General features: G+C 46.6%; 1 protein-coding gene and 1 long non-coding RNA gene across 2 annotated transcripts; both read left to right on the top strand.

Moving 5' to 3' along the window:
• The first annotated feature begins 90 nt into the window (after nt 1-90).
• CHMP4B (charged multivesicular body protein 4B) lies at nt 91-20,316 on the top strand. Its single transcript, XM_085241542.1, has 5 exons — nt 91-520; nt 16,102-16,279; nt 17,061-17,175; nt 17,559-17,685; nt 19,501-20,316. The coding sequence occupies exons 1-5, from the start codon at nt 325-327 to the stop codon at nt 19,566-19,568; spliced, it is 684 nt and encodes a 227-aa protein (XP_085097668.1). The 5' UTR covers nt 91-324; the 3' UTR covers nt 19,569-20,316.
• Nucleotides 527-13,457, top strand: LOC146542920 (uncharacterized). Its single transcript, XR_014887739.1, has 2 exons — nt 527-10,142; nt 10,778-13,457. It is a non-coding gene; the product is annotated as an uncharacterized LOC146542920 (long non-coding RNA).
• Nucleotides 20,317-20,828: the final 512 nt, after the last annotated feature.

Genomic DNA, 20,828 nt, shown 5'->3' with positions numbered 1-20,828 from the left:
CTCTGCGCCCCGCACTACATTTCCCAGCACGCCTCTCGCGCGGCCGCCGCTTGGCGGTGCGGCTCTTAGCCGCGGGGTACGCCGGGAGCTGTATGCGTCACGGGGTCGGCCGCGGTGGGGCGGAGAGCCGGGGCGGGGTGCGGGCCCGAGCGAGCGGCCGGTGGCGGCGGAGCGGTCCGGGCGTCGCGGGGTTCTTCGGACCGGCGGGCGGACAGAAGACCGGGCCGCCCGAGGGGCACGCAGCGACGGGAACGAAGCGAAGGGAGCGCCGCAAGCGCTCCGTAGCCGCCATCGCCTCGTAGTGCGGCCCGGCACGGTGCAGCCATGTCGGGGATCCTGGGGAAGCTGTTCGGGGCCGGCGCCGGCGGGAAGGGCGCAGGAAAGGGGCCGTCTCCTCAGGAGGCCATCCAGCGGCTGCGGGATACGGAGGAGATGCTGAGCAAGAAGCAGGAGTTCCTGGAAAAGAAGATCGAGCAGGAGCTGGCGGCGGCTCGCAAGCACGGCACCAAGAACAAGCGCGGTGAGGGCGGGCGGTGCGGGGCTCCGGGCGGAGCCTCAGCTCTCGTCCTGCATTGAGCCGCGGGGCGGCCGTGCTGGTGGGAGGGAGAACTTATCGGAAAGAGCAGCGATGCGGTGGCACGGCTGCCCGGGGTGGGGCAGCCACCGTCCCTACAGGTGTTGAGAACCGTGGGGATTTGGCAGTGAGGGTCGGTGGCTTGGGAGGGGTTGGGCTCGGTGATCCTTTTCCAGCCTTAATGGTTCCGTTCTGTGAGTCCGTGTGTTTGCCCGCACCGCTGCTCGCCTGTTGCACGGCCGTGGTGAACGCACCGCGTTCCGGGAGGCTGGTTGGGGTTGCGGTGTTGGCGTTGCCCTTCTGGGCGGTGTCAGAGCTGGAGCACGGAAGGCAGCAGCGATGTGATGCAGCAGGGCTGGCTCAGTGCGGGGCCGAACCTCCAGCCGGGCCACCCAACAGGTTTTTCCTGGAGCTCCTTCCTGTTGTTCGGCTGGTGGCTGGGCCTCCTTTGCAGCTCCAGGGCTTCTCGGTGGTGGCACGGTGGAGCAGGGCTGGCTCCGGCCCCTCTGCTCCCAGGGTTGGTCCTTCTGAGGAGTTCTGTGAACTTCACTGCCAGTTTCTCCATCTCCATCAATTTATTGCAACAGATGTAATAAGACAGAGTTTCTTGTGGTGTTAGTTTGGCAGTGAGCCGGAAAGAAGAACTAAAACATGCATCCTTTGCAGTCATCTGCAGTTTCTGTATCCTCTTTCAGTGATCCCATCTAATTCGTGTTTTCTCTATTTCCCATTGCTTGCTGACGTCCTCATCCTGTAGCACTGTAGGTTATCTGTGCCCACAGCTCTGCTTTGCCCTGTTCTGTGCTGGATGCACGGGAAGGACAAGCTGCCCATTGACTGCAGGATTGTGGGTCAGATGAATCGAGGTCTCGAGTGGAACAGGATCCTGATGAGTAATTAAGGAGCTGTGAAATTGAGAAGAGCTGGGGGTGGTGGTCTGGTGGAAAGTAAAATCCTTTTTTTTTTTCTTTCCCCCCCCCCCCCCCCCTCTTTTTATTTTCCCAGAGGCTTTCTGGACAACTTCCTGCTTGGGCTGCTGGGAAGGGCAGCTGGTATCTGCTGGGGCAGCATGTTCTGCTCAGCGTGTTGTTCATCAACAGAATAGCACATGTTATGGTGCTGTGTTGTTTTTTTTATATGGTTATGTAGGTTTGTCCCTCTCTGACAGAAATAATGTCATTTTGTTGTTAAGCCAGTTATAATTTAGGGGGAAAACTTAAAAAAAAAACTTCTTTTGTGTGTGAAGTCTGTCTTTTTAGTGGAGATATTTTGATATAGTTGAAATATACTAAGCAAAACCAATTGAAAGCTAACTTATTAATGAATTAATTGGGTCAACTTTTAGAAAATGCAGTTCTGAAACTTCTTAAGGTCTCTTACTTCTGGTTCTAGGGCATGCACCAAGCACATTGTGGGTTTTAACAACTTATGAACTTCTGCATGTACTTCTTGTCATCTGCATTTATGATATGCAAGCTGTGTGGCCAGACAGCTGCTTAGGAAATTCTGAAGTTGAAATGAGTAACTGACTGGTGTGAGTACCCTCAGTCTGCCCTGACCCTTGGCACGGTGGGCTTTCACTTTGTATTGGAATGTTTTTATCTGACTGCATAGTTGTGGCAATTCAGCACTTGCTGAGCAGTCCTTAAGGGCTTCAGGATTGGTGTTTTAACAAGCAGCAGTTTTTGCCTTCACTCTGCTAATTGTCATTAGTCCACAGTACAGCAGCTGGGAGATGGAGGAGGCAGCGCTGGGCAGCTCAGCCCTTCAGCAGCAAGCTGTGGAGAGCAGAACTTACAGCTCCAGTGTGCTCATCTCATCTCTGTGGGGATGGTACTATATGAACACTGTGCTGTCTGGGAGGGAGTTGGGCTGTGCTTGTGCTTTATCTCCTGTAAACAGTCAATCTGTTCTTTTGGAAATTGTGCGAGTTTGGGTGTTTACCTTATTTTCTTCAGACACTTTTCAGCACTTTTGCTGTTGCTTATGAGTGAAGGACCTAATTCATGCAGTAAATTGAATCACCAGTAGTATGGCTTGGTTTGGGTATCTTACAAGATGTAAATTTGCTGGAAGTAAATCCTGCATGAACACAAGAAGTGCAGCTGTGAGCACAGTGGTCGGGTCAGGCATTCTGACTTCCCCGAACAAAGAAAACTGACTCTGTCCGAGGGATGTGAAGTTCTGGCACTCCGTGTTCAGTTTCAGGATAGCTCAGGGTTATTTTAATCACTGCTTTTCCAGTTTTACTCCTTTCCTTGTGGCTGGCACCTACAGGGCAGCTCACAAAGCCAGGCTGCCAGGGAAATGGCACCTGTAAGTGCAAGCAATGGGTTAGGTCTGGATCTCTGATCTCTTTGGTGTAACACTTCAGAATCTGTTCATTGTCTCTTCTAGTTACATTTCAGTGTGAACATTCCAGCAGGATGGGAAATCTGTGCTCAACCCACTTGAGTGCAGAGTAACTCAGTGCTGTTATGTTCCTGCCTATCAGAAACAGTGGAATGAGCAGAAAGCAAATACCAGGTTAACATGCAGGAGATGGATGTCTTATGGATTTCCTATCTGCTCTGATTTCTGTTGTTTTCTTTTACTCTAAGATGAAAGTTTTTTTCCATCACGCTAAAAGAACAAATTACTGTTTTGTTGAGTTTTTTTTTTTGGCACTGGTGACTGAGTGCAAAATGGATTCAAGAGCACAGTTAAATTCCTGCTGTGTAATTCAGGCTTTTCCTGGAAAGAGGACACTTCTGTTTTCCATCCCACACCAGAAATAGGAAAGCAAATAAACAAGCTGGGTATAAGCTGAAGCCAGAAGTCCAGGTTTTCTTCCCACCTCTGTCTTTTGGCAGGTCTTGGTGCTGCCAGGTTAGTGGTGAGCAGGAACACAAACTCTTTGCCACCCTCCTCCATGTGCTGTCCCCAAAGGCTGCCCCAAGGGGCCGGGGCTCCTATGTGCTGATGTTGGCATTAGTTGGGCACTGCGTGGGTTGGTTTGGGTGCTGCTTCAGGCAAAAGCTTACCCTTAAAAGAGAAATAAAACCAGTTTTCTGCTCTTGCCCACAGCACTGCTGGAGCTGAGGCTGGCAGGAGGAGGGTGGTGCTGCCTGCTGGTGGCCGGCAGGCGCTGTGCTGCAGTCTGTGGGGTCTCCCAGCAAGGGGCCAGCAGGTTGTGAATTAAAAAATGAAAGCGTGGTTGCATGATGGCATGGATGCCTTTATGTAGATGTTTAAGTGGTTTGAAATACTGTGGTTGTCTGGAATTCAAGGAAAAGAAAGCTGTGCCCTCAGATCTGGGTATGGGCAGAGGCTGGAGAGCCTCATGACCCCTGTCTGTAAGGTCCTGGCTTAAACATTGTTTGCAAATAGATTTTTTTTTTTAAGATTCGTCGAGATTAGTGACATCTGCATCCAGAACCAGTTAATACAAACTTGGTTTTGTTTTCAGAAATCGTAAGATGCTGACATAAAGGTAACAGCAGCCCTGTAGCAAACCCTGTCCAGCCCTTGTCACACTGCAGCCTGCTGTGCCCCTGCACTCAGTCACAGGCTGCATTAAAATGCATCCTCCCTTTCCAGGTGCTTACCTGCAGCCCCAGTGCCAGGGTGAGCACTGATGGAAGCCAAGTGCAGGCAGAGTCCTTTGTCTTGCTCTGAGATTAATGAGTTGTGTGCTAAAACACCTGGCTCTGGAAAATGATGCTAATTACTCTTTTTAAATAGGTGTTTAGAAGCAAGAGGAAGCTTTTAGATCACAATTCTACCTACCCTCATTGAACAGAGGCTTTTTGAGTCAGGTTGCTGTGGTATAAGCAAAAAGCCTGCCAGGTGTGTTTTGGTAACTGTGTTTGGCTGCAATACATCCATCCTGTGTTCCTTTTCTGCTTCATGCTCTGTCAGAGAGAGCACCTGGTATGTCTGCAGCCACCCAGCTTGTTTTAATTGCTTTTTCTATCCCATTGCATTAGATGTTGGACTCCAGTACCTGATAAAGCCTCAGCCCTAGTTGCTAAAGCCTGTGTAAGAGCTCCCAGTGCAATTCACAACTGCAATTTGCATCTCGTGCAAAGTGTTGATTTGGTTTAAACCTCCTTTAGATCCTCAGACTGTTCAGCAGACTGCCTGCTTGTTTCTGGCTGGCAGAATGCATACAGAGCTGTGTTCCTGAGCTTCATGCTTGTTTCCTTCTGGTCTCCTTGCCAAGCCTTCCCAGCCCTTCAGCCACCTGTGTGCCCCTCTCCACCTGCTTCCCCTCCAGCAGCGCTTGCTGGTCAGGGGAATCTCCCTGCTGCTGGAATGCCAGCTGGGTTTTGCATCTGGCTGTGGATGCCCCGTCCATCCCTGGAGGTGTTCAAGGCCGGGTTGGACGGGGCCCTGGGCAGGTATTAAATGTGGAGGTTGGTGGCCCTGTGTGTGGCAGGGGATTGGAGCTTCATGATCCTTGAGGTCCCTTCCAACCCTGGCCATTCTGTGATTGCAGGATGTGGAACTTGCTCTGACATGACTGCAGCAGCCCCCTAGAGGAAGACACGCGGTGTGTCTGTGATGCTTCCCAGCATACAGGGCACTGTGATGTTCTTGACTTTAGCAGGACCTTGTAAGCAAAAGGAATCACTGCTTCTTCTAGAGAAATTACAGTCCTTTCAGTCATAAAGTAATAGTGAAGGACACGGCTGTGCTTCATTGGTGAGCAGGACATTAACTTAAAATACAGAAGGGAGGGGCAGCCTCACGTTTAGAAGTCTGTAGCCCCAGTGCTGGTTGGGACAAGGGTTTTTGCTTGCCTAGGTTGTTCTGTAGTTCTCTTTGCCATTCATGCTAGATCTGAATGAAGAGTTCCAGCCCCTCTGAGCTTTTACAGGGACACAGCAAGTGAGGAGGTAATGCTGTTGTAGACTGTCCTGGCAGAGCATGGCTTTACAGATAGGTAAAGCCTTGACTCAGGAGGGCTGAGCAGCGATGTGGCTGCATCCCACATGAGGAACCTGGGGAATAGGACCTTCCTATTGGGAAGTGAAGCACCCACATTAACCTCCCGCTGGGAAATGCAGCAGGCAGGTGGAGGTGACCATTAGTGAAGCTCTGTGCCTGGCTGGGACAGAAGCAATGGCAGTTCTGCCCATAACACCCTTGTACTTGGAAATCTAGTTGGGAGGAGTCTGCTGTGGCTTCCTGCATGTTCATCATTTAAATGAAGCCTTTCCAGTACTTGTTTTATAGGGGCTTATATAACTATGGCCTAATTATACTGACAGTTGTTGCCTTGCCTTTTAACTCAGCTGGTTGGCAGTCAGCTGTGGCATATTGGATTGGTGTTGTCCAAATAAGCAGACTTGCTCACGCTGGAACTTATGTATTTATCCTTGTGAGCAGCAAACAAGGGCTGAACTCAGAACCCAATTTCACAGCTGCTGCTGCTGCCTTCATGCTGAGTTTTTGCACCGGTCTGTGCTCCTGCAGTGACCCATTGTCACAGTTTGGAAGAGGAGCTCTGGGGAGGCCCTGAAGTGGCCTTCCAGTACTTAAAGGGGCCATATAGGAAAGGTGGAGAGGGTCTTTTATCAGGGGATGTAGGGATTGGACAAGGAGTAATGGCTTTGAACTAAGGGAGGGGAGATTTAGATTAGCTGTAAGAAGGAAATTCTTCATTATGCATGTGGAAAAACTGCTGGCATATACTTTAGGAAAACCAACTTCCAACTCTTGAGGGATTTAGTCATCAAAATCCCCTGGGAATCCACCCTCAAGGATGCGAGCGCAGAGTGGAGCTGGCAGATTTTTAGGGAAGCACAAGAGCTCTCCATCCTCAGGTGTAGGAATTCAGGAAGGGAAGGCAAGAGACTGGCATGGCTGAACTGGGACCTGCTGGTTGAACTGGAGAGCAAGAGAAAAATCAACAGGCAGTGGAAGTATGAACAGATAACCTGGAGAGGTACAGGGATGCTGCTGGGTTGTGTAGGATGGGGTCAAGAAGGCCAAGGTCCAGCTGGAACTGGACTTAGCAAGGGGTGCAAAGAAGTGTGAGAAAGGCTTCTGTAGGTACACAATCAGAACAGGAAAGTCCAGGAGGATGTGCCTTCCTACCTCCAGTGAGCAATACAGGCGGGCTACTAGCAATGGACAAGGAGAAGGCTGAGGTACTTCACCGCTTTTTTTGCCTCGGTCTTCACTAGAGACTGCTCTACCCACAGCCCTCAGGTGGGTGGCTTGGAAGGTAGGGACTGAGGGAGCAGTGCCTCTCCCACTGAAAGTGAAGATCGGGTTTGTGACTGCCTGAGGAACCTGAACATCTGTAAGTCTCTGGGTTCCGATGAGATGCATTCCAGAGTCATGAGGGAATTGGCTGATGTAGCCAGAGCCACTCTGGCTACTGATGATATTTGAAAAGTCCTGGCAGTCAGGTGAAGTCCCCAGTGATTGGAAAAAAAAAAAAAAAGGTGATGTTGCATCCATTTTTAAGAAGGGTTTAGAATGGTTGACCCAGGGAACTTAGTGACCTCTCAGCCTCAGCTCTGTGCTGGGGAGGATCATGGAAGCTGTGTGTACATGGGAGTGAAGGAGCATGGCTGCTGCAAGAGCGGGTTCTGCCCGACCAATCTTATTGCTTTTTATGATGGCATAACTGTGTCGGTGGATGAGGGAAGAGCCTCTGATGTCATCTGTTTGGATTTCAGTAAGGCCTTTGACACACACAACATCCTTCTCTCCAAGTTGGAAATACCTGGATTTGATGGGTGCACTGTTAGATGGATAAGGAACTGGTTGTAACCAGAGTGGTGGTCAATGGCTTCATGGCTGCATGGAGATCAGTGACAAGTGGTGTCCCTCAAGGGTCGGTCCTGGGCCTGGGTCCTGGGCTCTAATTGACAGTGGGATCGAGTGCACCCTTCCCACACAGACAGTTCTGTGATGCTGGAGGTGCCCAGGATCAGGTTGGATGGTGGACTGGGCGTGCTTAAAGGTCCCTGCAACTCAGTCTGTTCTGTGACTCCATGACCTGGGAGGGCTGCAGTAATGATCCGTGTTGCTAACCCTGGCTTCTGGAGCTGATCACTGCTTTGTCTTCAGAATGTAATTCAGTTGTGGCCTCCAGAGGTGTACTGCAGCACTGCCAGTTAAGTGTTTACAGGCTGAATCAAGAAGTACAAGGTATTGTAGAAAGTATGGTTCAGCTTATTTACTTTATAGTTTTGGGGTTTCCAAAGGCTTGTGGTTTTTACCTTTTTCCTCTTTCAGCCATGTTAGTGTTGGAATCTGATTTCTCATTGGGGGAAAAAAGAAAGTTTTCACATTTCAAAACAGCGTAACTTCACCAGATGAGATGCTAACAGGAATGCCAGATATTATGACAGGCTCAGTAAAATCTGGCAGTACTGTAATAATAGCTGTACAAAGCTGGGAAATGAATGAGATTGCCCTGTTGGTAACGTGCTTCATTCCTCAGGAAGAGCGGACCTCTAAGCGGGCTGCTTAGGGACAGCATCTCCTGAGTTTTGTGTCTCGTTTGCAGAAATATTGTTTAAACATAGAGATCATTTTTTCCTGTCAGAAGAGGTCATTCCTAGATGTTAAGAAGGTTCTGAGATGCTTAAGAAGAGCTTCTGTTCATGGAGTCACAGAACCACATGGGTTGGAAGGGACCTCAAGAGAGCATCGAGTCCAGCCCCTGCTAAAGCAGTTCCCTGCAATAGGTCTCACAGGTCGGTGTCCAGTTGGGTCTTGAATATCTCCATAGACAGAGACTCCCCAGCCTCTCTGGACAGCCTGCTGCAGTGCTTCATCACATTGCAGAGCTGGAAAAGGTAAAGCTGCACCTCTCCCTGATGCATTTTTTGGCAGAGGGATTCAGAAGAAGAGAATGGGTTTCTCCCTGGAATTCCCTCTAACAAAGCATCCTTCAGTAGGTGCAGAATGAAGAAGAAAAGCCATGAAAATGTTGTTAGGCTGTGAGAATCCCAGAGGGCCTTTAAGGAAGCGTGCTTTGTTTCATCCAAAAACCTTCAATGTTTGTTGAACTTTGAATAATCTCTTCTTTGAGTGTGTATAAATATCAAATTGGGATGTGAAAAAGATGCAGGTTAGTTACAGCAGCATTTTTGGGGCAGGTTGAAAGAGTGGGGGAGAATAACTTACTCTGGAGGCATTAGGGGGAAGGAAGACATAACTGTCCTGGAGCTTATCTTAGTGTGAATTGTTGATCAGAGGAGTGTTGTTTTAGCATTCAAGAGGCAAGGGAATCATGTTCTGTTTGCTGCAGAGAGGAGGAGGTGACTCGCTGCCAGGTCTGGGCTCCAGAGTGTGGTGTATTTCAGTCTGTAATGCCAAACCTGAGCGTGTTAGGCACTGTCTCAGGAACATATGACACTGCAGTCATGGGTTCTGACCTTGGGAAATGCACTTTCAACACTGGTGACTCACAGGCAATAAGGAAGTGTGGGGAGGTGCAGCACGGTGTGGGGCTGCTGGGGCACGGGAACGGCAGTGCCACCATGCAGCCAGGTGTGTGCTGATGGCAGAGGGCTGTGAGCACTGCTGGTGGCACAGGGCACTGCTGGTGGCACAGGGCACTGCTGGTGGCTGCATTGTGGGAGTCGTGCAGCTCAGAGCATGCATTACTATCACACATACCTGCTTTTTCCTTTCTGTTTTTTTCCCCCCCTTGCTTAGTTGTAGTTTGTAAACCAAGAGTCCTTATCGTTTGGTTTAATCTCTAGCAGAAGGGATTAAACGTTCTTGCAGTACTTTCTTCAGAAGGAGGTTGTAATCTTGTTGTTTTAAATACAGAGGGGACGGAAACCTTTCATTCTCCTCCTGGATTTAGATACTTTATTCAAGTAGTTTTAAGCAGGCACTTAATCTCTGAGCTGGAAAAAGCTGAAAAAAGCTGCCTGCCTTTTGAGGAGTGGGTTTGGGAGCTCTGTTAATGCTTAGCAGACAGGCACAGAAGGATGAGTGGGGAGAAAGGGATGAGCTCCAGGTGCAGCTTGGGTAAAATGCTCCTGCAAAGAGAGGGATGGAGGCTGCTGGCAGCTCTGTGAACTCTGTGGGAGATGTTTACCCCATTACCAGGGACTAGCATGTGATAATGGCTGCAGACTTCCAGCATAAAGTAACTTTTAGGCCTGGGTGTATCTGCCAGACATCACAGGTCTCAGGGGTGGCCTTCAGAAAAAAAGCAATCGTGCTGCTTTGCCCTCTGTTAGCCATGGAGGCGGTATGAGTTTATATTTATCCACGCTTCACTGCCTCCTCCTCCCAAGCACTGTCACACCATGAAGCTTAAAATCTTGGCTGTCTTCTTGGACCTCTGACACGTGGTGCTGCGCAGTCACTTTGGCTAAGGAGGCAGCTCAGGAACGAATGGGCAGCCATAGCAATAGCCTTGTGTACTGGCTCACTGGGCATGCTTGTTTCTTCCTGTGCAATCCCTTGTGCAAGGTCTGCTTGGCAGCACTGCCCAAAGCCTTCACTTTTCTCTTCTTGTAGAGAAATCTTACTGGCGTTCTGGGCAAGCCCTGTGAAGGTCAGGAAAGTACCAAGACAGAATCCACAAGCAGAAGTGTGCAAGGTGAGGATGCATTTCAACTGTAACATCTGGAGCAGCGGTTCTGGAAATACTCCAAAAGGTTTTGGAAACGTCCGGGAAAGATCTGACCTCTGGTCCCTGCACAGAGGATTCTGAGCTGGAGGCTTCTGACTCTGTCAGCCCAGGCTGGTCTGAGCCCTCCCTGGGTACATGCAGCAGTTTGCAGAGTCAGGGTGCACCTGGTGCCTTGCTGCAGGGTTAGGTTTGAACCAACGAGAGCATTCAGCTAGGCAGTAGCTTTCTGGGCTAGCAAACTTCAGCACAGGTGTATTTATTCAAGGTTAAACTTGGAGGTAGGGAAGATCTGTGTAAGACTGGCAGGATCTGTCTCTGTTGGATTTACACCTGCCTTTCTGTCTGTAGCACTGGGGGTTTTGCTCGAAGTTAGCTTCTTGGAGTTCTCTGGGGACACTGCAGGCAATCTGCTTGTTCTCAACAGCTACAGAGCTATGGCAAGCAAGGAGCAAATTGCTTCTTATGCTTAGCGTGCCTCTAGTTTATCCAATTTCAAGGACAGCAAGGGTGGTGATTAGGTTTTCTGCTGAGGCAGTGCCAGGAAGATGGAATCGCATTTTCAGAAGCAGCAAATTAATGATGTATCTCTTGTTCCTGGTCAGGTGTGCAGTGCAACGTGTGGGATGGTGACCCAGCGTTGGGCAGTGAGCAGGCATTTCACGTGCACGTGTGAGAGGAGTTCCTGGGCTCACAGCTGCCTCTGTGAAAGCATGGCTTAATTTCAGCACAGCTCCCAGATGCTTTCCCCCTGCTGGAGGAACCGGTCTGCCCGCCTTCCCCAAACACAGATTTGTTTTTGCTAGCACAGCCTGTGCCTGCACGTAGGTGGAAAAGTGTCTTGAGTTCTTTGTTTTTTCTATATATCAATCTATGCTTTTCTACTCTTGCTATTTAAAAGCATTAGTTCAATAGGATTGCTGAGGGCATAAATATCCCTTTAACTGCTTGCCCAATGCATGAACCAGCAGTACTAATTTGCAGCAGGGTTGGTGGTGGTTAATGAAATCATCTGACGTTCAGTCAGATGTTTCTCACTGAATGCAGTACCATGTGGGAATTTTATCTGTATCATTGTATCTTTATTCTCCTGCTACCTTCTGATCACTGTGAACATTTTCTCATACTGAAGTGCTGCATACATATATATTTTGGTGCAGATTTTAGACTTATGACAGCTCTATTAACAGTTGTTTATGTCCAGGTTGAAATATCTTTAATAATTGCATACAATTCTTCCAGACTGACTGCAATTTTAGGGTGAAACTATTTGGCAGACTGTGTGGTGTTTTGTCAGGCAGTAAGTCTGGTGAGGCAGCTGGAACATGGGCATTTCCCCTTCTCACTTGAGAACATTCACTACTCAGGGGGAGAAGTGGCTGAACACTGTGACGCCGGTTCCTGCTCACCACCTGTACACAGACTAATATTCTGGGGCTGTAAAAATGAAGGGAGGAATGTTTTTTAATGCATCAAGAAGTTTGAGTTTCTAAGAAGACTGTAATATTAAACTTACTTTTGGACATGTTTCTAGACTGAAGTAATGGAAGCAGCCAGTCTGGCTGGATAGCAGTTTTGCACCCTGATCACTTTGATCCTCATCAGTCGGGTTGGGTCTGATGTCCCATCCACAGCTAACTTTCATGTGACAATCGAATGTTCTTGCTATGCTGAGGTTTGCTTTGATGCATTAAGTGAAGATTATCTTAAGCATTGATCTTCTGTTTTTTTTTTTTTTTTTTTTTAATAGTGAATTCAAAGTCTACTAACTGGCTTTGCTTCTCTCATCAGCTCAGCTCATCTATTTAGCAGGTGGAGAAGGTGATCTGTCAGTTGTGGGTCAGCAGTTGCTGTCTCTTCCTTGTGTACAACTGCAAGAGGTTTGAGTTAAAGAGAATAAAGACAAGCAAAATCTCTCCCCTTCTAGAGCAGCAGTGATCTGAAGAAGTACTGCTGCTTTTTCTCCACAAAGAGGAATAATTCAAGAACAAGTTAACAGCTTGAAAAGCCTTCCTGTTTTTAGAAGAAATACCCAGTGCTAACCCTTACTCAGTGCAAAGGCATGTATTCTCCTAAGAAATACACAGCACACAAAGTGTGGGAAATGACTCTCAGTCCATATTTCTTTCTGAACATATCGGGCACTTCACAGAAGCTACTGTAAGATGCTACTGCAGTGATCCTGTAACCTTACACAGCTTTTTTGTTTTGTTTTATTCTAAGGTAAGGAAATTGACACGCATGGAAAATGCAAGTAAATGTGCTGCCAAGGTGTCTGGCAGCAGGCTGAGGGTGAGAGTGCAGTGAGCCTGCCTGGGGGCAATGCTCAGAGCAGAATAAATGGTGGTGGGTCCTGCAGGAGCAGTTCCATGGCCATTATGGATGTGAAATTAGAGCACCTGCTGATGTCACTGCTACCTTGGAAGTAGTAAAGGTGTAATTAAAGTCACCAGCCCAGAGCCTTCATGTTCCATGACTGCTAAACACAGTGGCTGTCCTCAGGAAGAACAGAGATAGGCTGTATTGCACTTGGACTTCAGAGGCACACCCGTTCCTTGCCCATGTGTGAAATACTGCAATACTGGAAGATGCATCAGTGGCCAACTGCCTCTCCTTCAGATTTATTTCAAGTTCTGGAAATTGATTTTGTGGATAGGAAAGATTGAATGCAGTTCCTTTCAGAATAAGCTTTCATTGCTCTGACTTCATTGAAAATGTAATAAAAACGTGTAACTTGGGCAGTATGGAGGAATTCAGTGGGTATTTATGCAGATGGTAAAGACTGCTTTGCCAGGTAAAGGCAGCAGAACCACTCATCTGTCTTCAGAAATCAAAGCTTAAATAGGAGAGCAGAGGGGAAGCAGTTTTAGCTCAGAGCTGTGCCCTGAGAGCTGCACTCCCATCAGGTACCACTGCCCTGTGAAGTGTGACACCAATGTGTACGTTTGCAGTCCACTGTTTCTGGTAGAGTTTGGAGGCTCTCCCCCGTGCATGGGCTGTTTTGTAAGGCTGTACAGCTCTCCTACTGGCCCCAGGGGTGCCCTTGCTCTGGAATTTGCTTCAGAACTCTGTGCTGGGGGTGTTGGGAGTGATGTGTTCTTCCTGAAACCTGAGAATGGAGAAATCAGCCCTAGGAGGGAGTTGGGAACCAACTGAACTGTGACAAGCTTGGAAACAAATGTGACCTAACTTTAAAAATAATAATAATAATCAGCTTAATAAGATCTTGCTGCAGATACAAACTTTACATTGAAATAATAAAGCAAAGAGACACAGATGGCAATAGGTTGCAGGAAATTGTGATTGTCTCACTTGAGCCACTGAGTACTTTGTTGTCTGTTCCTTGGTGCTTTTTAGTTGCAGGAAACATCAATCTGTTCTGAAAGGTTTTCTTCATTGCAGAAGCCCATGTATTACTTGGATGCTCATTGCTCTGCACTGGATATCCATCCCAACGTGCACGGGCACAGAAGCATTGTGCATGCCCTGCATCTCTTGCTGATCTGTGCTCCCTTCGGGCAGCTGAAACATGGGCATTTCCACCCCTGCTCCTCAGCTGGTGCAGGTGGGCACTCCGGTCCTGGAAGCTTTGTCCTTGCATTGCCCTGACCATGGAAAGGGAAGCAGAAGTGTCTGCTGACACTTCTTGGCCACTCCTGATCACACGTGCTCTTACACAGTGATGCTTGCAGTGTTACCAGAGCTGCTTGCTCTAAAAGTACGCAAGAAGGAAATGTAGATGTTTCCCTGTTTTTTAGAGAAAGTTACAGTGGGGAGCTGGACATAAATCGTTGTACTTGGGTTTGTTTAATGGCTGTAAGGTCTCTGATTCTGCTGTAATTCTCCATGATGCATGAAATGCTCAATAAGGGATGTTTCATCACAAGTATGGTTAGGTTGTAGTTGGACTTGATGATCTCCAAGGTCTTTTCTGAGCGATTCTGTGAATTCTATTTGATGCTTCCCAGCATCTGCCAGTATGTAAATGATACTAACAGCTTTTTGTTTGTAGGATAACTTTACCTATCCTTAATTAAACAATGAGTGCTGAGCTAACCAGACCAAATGTACCAGAAATTCGTCACTGCTCTTCACTCTATGCTTGGCATCAAGCTGGAATGTTCCACATAATATCTGTGTTAAGTCTCATTCCGGAGAGCAAATGCTGGCCATTCTGTGACATGAAAATTCAGTCCTGTTCCTGCTTGTGCCAAATGAAAGCTGCTGGGGCTGTGAGGTTGGCCCCAGAATAGAGGGGGATTTACCCCATTGGGGTGGGGGGCACTGAAGTGCCTTAGGTTTGGCATTGGGCTTGTGCTGGAGAAGTTGGGGGGGGACCTTTGTTTGTCCTTCTGGTCACTTCTGCTAAATCAGCCCTTGGGCCTTGCAGGGTGCTTGGCAACTTCAGCCGTAGCTGCACAAAGTGGCTCTCTGTTCAGTATTGCTATTCCAGTACATTGGAGGAATTAGAAATTAATCAGAGCATATTCATGGCTGCTTAGAGGACTGAAGGGATGTGTTCCTCTTCACGACGCCGGGGTGTTATCTTGAGGGCTTCTCAAGATGGCATCTGACAATACACGAGGTGTCTGCCAGCTTTGTCTGCAGACTTAATCCTCTTTCAGGAGCTGAGGCGTTTCACTGCTGTTGCAGAGAGATGCTCACCGTGTCACAGCTGTTGTTGCTTTAGAAGAGGATACAGGGGAGCTGTCTGCTGGCAGGATTTCCTCCTCCTTGCTGCCCCAGCCCTCCAAAATCTGCTAGGGAATCACAACAGAGACAGGGAAGGATTTGGAAGGGCGCTGTGAAGATATGAAGCTTGTGTTGTCACCACTCCTCGTGCGTGGGGCTGGTCTGCATGGAGACCCATGGAGCTGGTGCTCAGCAGCACTGAGCTCTGCTCCCTGTGACAGCAACAGGGCCTGAGGGCATGGAGCTGTGTCAGGGAAAGGCCGACCCCAGAGGGCGGTGGGCATGGTACAGGCTGCCAGGCAGCAGGCACAGCCTGAGCTGCTGGAGCTCATGGAGCACTGGGACACCAACCTCAGCCGTAGGGGTTTGGGTTGGGGTGCTGCTGTGTGGATCTGGAAGTTGGACTTAGTGATCCTTGTGGGTCCCATCCAGCTTGGGATACTCGGTGATTCCATGCCTGTAAGTTGAGCATTTAAACAAGATGGAGATAATATGTGGCCAAGCCCATCACTTAGTAGACAAGAGGTCTGTCTGTGTCAGAAGCAGAAGTGCTGGAGGAAGTAGTAGTTGTATGCCTCACTTGATGTTGCACTTGGTTGTTGCTCATCAGACAGTGGTGCTCCATGCTTGGTAACGCTTTGCCCACAGTGCTGCTCCTACTGAACCTTTACCTACTTAGAGGCAGAATTACTGGTAAATCCAGCTCGTGTGCACTGTGTTTCAGAAGGGAGCTTGCACAGGCTGCAGTGTGGGCAGTATCTTGTAGCAAGAGTAACATGAAATGTGCACAGTGTTTGTTTACATATGCATACATCACAGCATCCAGCAGCAGAACAAAGAGCTTTGTCTCACTTCCTGCTTGACTGAGTTTCTACTGCCAGCAGCTGCACAGCAGCACCATAACCTCAACTGATGGTCACTGCACCAGCAGCCATACTGGGATGTACTGGGGGGAACAAAGATTTCTGAGTGCATCAGCTTGTGTATTGAAGTGTGCTGTTTGCAGCTGTGGCTTGTTACAGCTGGCTGAGCTGCCAGTCCTTCAGTCTCATCTTAACCTACATCCTTCTGGCAGCTGCAGATGGTCAGTGCTTGGCCACCTTTAAGCAAGTAGGCAACCATAAGACAAACAATACAGTGTGTTGAATGTTGCTGTGTACTGAGTGGTGTTTGGTACAGAACACTGGCTGGCTGCATCACAGATCTCACAAATCCTACTTTTCTTTCCTTTGCTCAGCTGCTCTTCAGGCCCTAAAGCGTAAGAAGAGGTACGAGAAGCAGCTTGCACAGATAGATGGCACGTTGTCCACAATTGAATTTCAGAGGGAAGCCCTGGAGAATGCCAACACCAACACTGAAGTGCTTAAGAATATGGGCTTTGCTGCTAAAGCTATGAAAGCTGCTCATGACAACATGTAAGTTATTCCTCTCTGTCTCCTTCTGTAGGACCCTCAGTTTGACATTTGTTTGATATGCTAAATACCGTGTATTTTATAACAAGTAACAGAGCCAGTGTAGTAAAATCTTCTTTTTAAAAGTCTGTAACTTAAAGACAAGTAAAACATGAGCTGTATGTGGGTATTTGCCAAGATATGAAGAATGAGTGCTTTCTCAGTTTGGCATTGTTTCACACAGCATGAAGCCACTCGTGACACACGCACAGTCAGTTTGCCACCAGTTGGGTTTAAAGCAGACAAGAGGGCATACCACCTATGGATCTGCCTGCAAACAGCAAATTTGCAGCCTCAAGGGGAGGGTTAAACTTCTTTCTTTGCTGTGGAGTTTGTGTATGTAGCAATAATTAAAGCATTGTGGGAATGTTGTACTTCTTCCAAAAGCAAATATTGTAGGCGTAATGTAATAATGCTGGAACAGGGAGCAGAGCAAATGATTATTAATATCAAAAATACAAACCAGAACCTTTCCAGATGAGCTCTCTGTATGTAACTGCTGTGAGCTAAGCTTTTGGGAAGTGAAACAAGAAATTATGCATAACTTATATTGAGACCAGGGATTGAGGTGTAGAGGGATAAAACTTAGGTGTGCATACAAAGTATTTTTTTTTTAGAAATAACCTTGTAAAATGTCACTGTAGTGTGGCATTATTTCACAAAAAAAAAAAAAAAAAAGAAAATACACTCTTAAGCTCTGCTTGGGAAAGTGTCTGATTGACCTCCTCTTTTCTTTGTTTTATAGGGATATTGATAAAGTAGATGAATTAATGCAGGACATTGCAGAGCAGCAAGAGCTGGCAGATGAGATCTCAACAGCCATCTCGAAGCCAGTAGGATTTGGGGAAGAATTTGATGAGGTATGCTTTGAATTTTTCCTCTGTTTAAATGAAATCTTTCTTTTAAGATCTGTGTGTTACACGTTTCTAGGAATAGCAGTAGGATAGTAAATCTCTCCTGGAATTTGTAACTTCCTATTTCTGCCAGTGCATACAACAGCTGTGAACCTGACTTTATGCTGAGGATGGTCTGGATGACCTGATCTGATAATATTTGGACTTAGATATCTTTGCTGTCTCCTCCAAGAGAGGAATATGGGAATTCACATGAAGATTCAGGTTCTTTATCTCTTCAATTTGCACATTTAGGCTATTCTGCAATAATATGGCTGGCTAAATCTGCTTGATAGTAAATATGATCTAAAAGTTTGTTCTTATTTTTTCTTCTCCCTTTATAAAACTAGGATGAACTCATGGCAGAACTAGAGGAACTAGAACAAGAAGAATTAGACAAAAACTTGCTGGAAATAAGTGGTCCCGAAACAGTACCACTACCAAATGTGCCCTCAATATCAATACCATCAAAGCCAGGTAAGTGTGGATCAGAAACACCTGGGGTTCTTACAGTGCACCCTCAATTAACTTCCAGTTCCCCTGATTAGAGAATTCTAACTGCAGGCAGCACAGACATGTCACATGAAATGGCTTCATGAGTTCTAAGTTACATCTAGTGCCATTTCTCCAAGGAGCTAACCTGCCTTTCATAAGAACTGTGAAAGCTAATAACTATCACAGGAACAATTATTGTCTGCTGTAGCACTTACAGTTTAACTTTGGTAGGAATGATGCTCAAGGTAGAGTGGAGATGTGGAAGAAGGAAGCCAGCAGCAGCCTCCTGCTGGTTGCTGCTGATGCAGCAGGGAAGTCATCCTGACCAGCAGCCTATGGGTATAAAAGAAAGGGAGTTGAGTTGCGAGCTCGTTAGCTGTTGGAATTAGTTCCAGGCTGGTTTAGATACCTACACTGAACCATACTTCCTTGGTACTGCTTTATTTAAATTTGATACCTGTTCTTCTGGCTCTTTTTAACGTGTAGCTGTTTTCATGAAGTTTGTTATCATTAAAACGTACCAACCTGAAACTAAAGATATCTTTTGCGTTGTGTTAGGATTAAAAGTACTTCGGGTCATTACTAACCAGACTTCAGTGGGACTGCTTTACCTGACAGCTCAGGTGCATGCTTTGTGTCTGCTGTGGTAGAGCTGACTCCATTAGCTCCTTTTTATTCTTTGGATGGAAAGTGATCATGAGCTTTCCTGACTTTCCAGTTCTCAGGAACTGCCTGGATTTTGAAGTAATCAGTCTAAATGAGAAGGGTTCTTGTTGCCTGCCAGCTGTACTGATGTCTGGAGGAATTCAGGCAAAAGCTGTTTCTGTTTAGCTGAGACTGGATAAGCTTAATTTAGAAAAAGGAATTCCAAACTTGTACAAGCAGTAAGTTTTGAGTTTGACTTAAAGCTAACTCTGTTCCCTTTTACATGAATGTGTCATTAAAATGACACAAGCTGTTTGGAGCATGAATTATTTGACTCTTTTTTTCCTTTTAGAAACAGGACAATTCTGAAGCTAGAATGCTCTCTGAGGAAGAACTTTTCCCCTTCCCCTTTTTTTTCCAAAGAAGTTGCTGTAGCAATTTCTGGGTTAAAATGTTTTGCTTAGTTAATGTGCTCATTCCAGAAATTGGACTTAACTGTATTAGAACAAACAACGTTGTTTGCTCCCGTGGAGCAAACTGCAGGGCAATACGTGCAGGCTGCTGCTTCACATCTGCACATGTGGTCATGGCAAGAGAGGGGATGCAGCCCTGGCCTTGTAGCTCCTCAGCCCCTGAAAGAGCACAACAGACACAAGAGTTGGAAGTCTCCCAGTTCTGTACTTAGCTATACCAAAACCTGGTAATTCTGTGTATTGTTGCAGTTTGAGGATGCAGTAAGGAATTTATTTGTGAGACTGTGATACTGGAGACAAGCTGCTGTAGGAAACTGTATCCTGCTGGGAGGGACTAAATCTGAAGGCTGAGGGTGTCCTGCTGTATGGCGTGGTGCTTATGGCAAACAGCAGGTACCACTGGTGTGCACATACTTTCATTTGTGTTTGCATTTTTTCTACTAATTTTCCTCATTTTAAGTGGTGACTTCAGAAAGTTTAGTCCATGGTGGATTTTCAAAAGGTACCTTTGGTTCAGTTGAAGAAGGCCTGATGTAACATTTCACACGTCCTCAAGTAGCATTTGGTGTCTCCCTTGCTGGTTAGGTTGATGGCATGGAGACTGCTCTTCTTGAGCGGTTGCAGGGTTCTGCCAAGATTCCCATTTGTAACTCATTGATCTTCTTTTAATATTTTGCAGCCAAGAAGAAAGAGGAAGAAGAGGATGATGACATGAAAGAGCTGGAAGCTTGGGCAGGAAACATGTAACCATGTAATTGGCTGGAAAAAGACTTTGATTACCTGTTCTGGGTGCAAATATATTGTGTTGAGGAGAAAGCATAAGTAAAATGTCTTTATCTTTAATTTTAACCTGAAGCAGTGGGAACTGCGTTGCTGTTTTCTGCATAGTGTGGTCTGCACAAAGGAAAGAGAGGGGAGCAGAGGGAGTTGCCTGCAGTTTGTACGGTTGAATTTCTGTAAAAAGGTATTTGCAAAATTAAACATTCAGCTTTTGGACTGTGCTAATGCCACTGCTGGATCTTCATCTTCAAACGTTTGGGCGTATTGAATTGAAATGAGCTGAAAAGCACTCTGTAATTTTAAGTCAGTTTAAGTGTGTTTAGAAGTCTTGTAAGGCATTTAAAAAAAAAAAAAGGAAAAGTGGTAAAGCCACCATCGGCTTCTTATTGTGTTTAGGTGCAGGAATACTTTAGGTTTTTAGTTCTTTGCAAGTTATATTTATATCCCTTGACTGATGTGTGGCCAGCCTTGTGTCTGTCACCGCAACAACGTAGTCTCTGTTCCCATTTTAATTGGTGATAATGATCTGCAATTGACAAATGCTATCTTGGAAGTAGGGAAGATTGAAATTTCAGTTGTACATTTTTCTACATAGCACTACAATGTTTATTGCTTTTTGTGATAATTGATAACCCATTCAGATACATGCACACAATTATTTTAATTAAGAAACTACTATGGATTGCACTGTATTAAATATCTTGATTAATTTTCATCTGTGACTACTGTCATCAATTCCTTATGATGCTTAAGCAATCTTCAAAGCTAGTTGAATTTTGGTGATCTGGCTTTAATTTGCTTGCATAAAACTTAAGTCTTAGCTGAGCAAAGTAGCCAAAGGACTCCTGTAGCTGTTCATTCATTCCAGTAATCTTCTGGGGCACAGCATCAAAATCCACGCTAAGGAGAAGCGAAAGCTGGGTTCTTAACAGAAGCAACAGGTTTAAGGACAGACAAGCTCAGAGCCTTGGCTTTATCATTTTTTCTCGTAGAAATGACATCCATTGTGCTGTGTGCTAACAAAATGTGTTGTAAAGCCCTAGTATTTTGTAGCAGTTACAGCTGACCATCTCGAATGCAGCAAGGTATCTGAGCAGGAACGTTGATGTTAGCTGGAAGACAAGAAATCTCTGCTCATGCTGTTAAAGGTGCTGAAGTAGAAGCTTAGAAATGATGATAGAAGCACCACCTGGTACCCCAGCCTGCCCACAGTGCCTGGGGTTTCTC

The sequence above is a fragment of the Meleagris gallopavo genome, chromosome 22 (genome assembly GCF_905368555.1).
Source record: "Meleagris gallopavo chromosome 22, MGAL_WU_HG_1.1, whole genome shotgun sequence".
In the NCBI taxonomy this organism is placed as follows: domain Eukaryota; kingdom Metazoa; phylum Chordata; class Aves; order Galliformes; family Phasianidae; genus Meleagris; species Meleagris gallopavo.
The sequence above is the reverse complement of the archived record's forward strand: the minus strand, read 5'-3'. Positions and strand labels throughout refer to the sequence as shown.

What these genes read in the sequence shown, in the direction of transcription:
- CHMP4B (XM_085241542.1), top strand. Translation starts at nt 325, where the DNA reads ATGTCGGGGATCCTGGGGAAGCTGTTCGGGGCCGGCGCCGGCGGGAAG. An exon ending in TTGGGGAAGAATTTGATGAG is followed by an intron (nt 17,176 to 17,558) that starts GTATGCTTTGAA and finishes TTATAAAACTAG; the next exon opens with GATGAACTCATGGCAGAACT. An exon ending in ATCAATACCATCAAAGCCAG is followed by an intron (nt 17,686 to 19,500) that starts GTAAGTGTGGAT and finishes AATATTTTGCAG; the next exon opens with CCAAGAAGAAAGAGGAAGAA.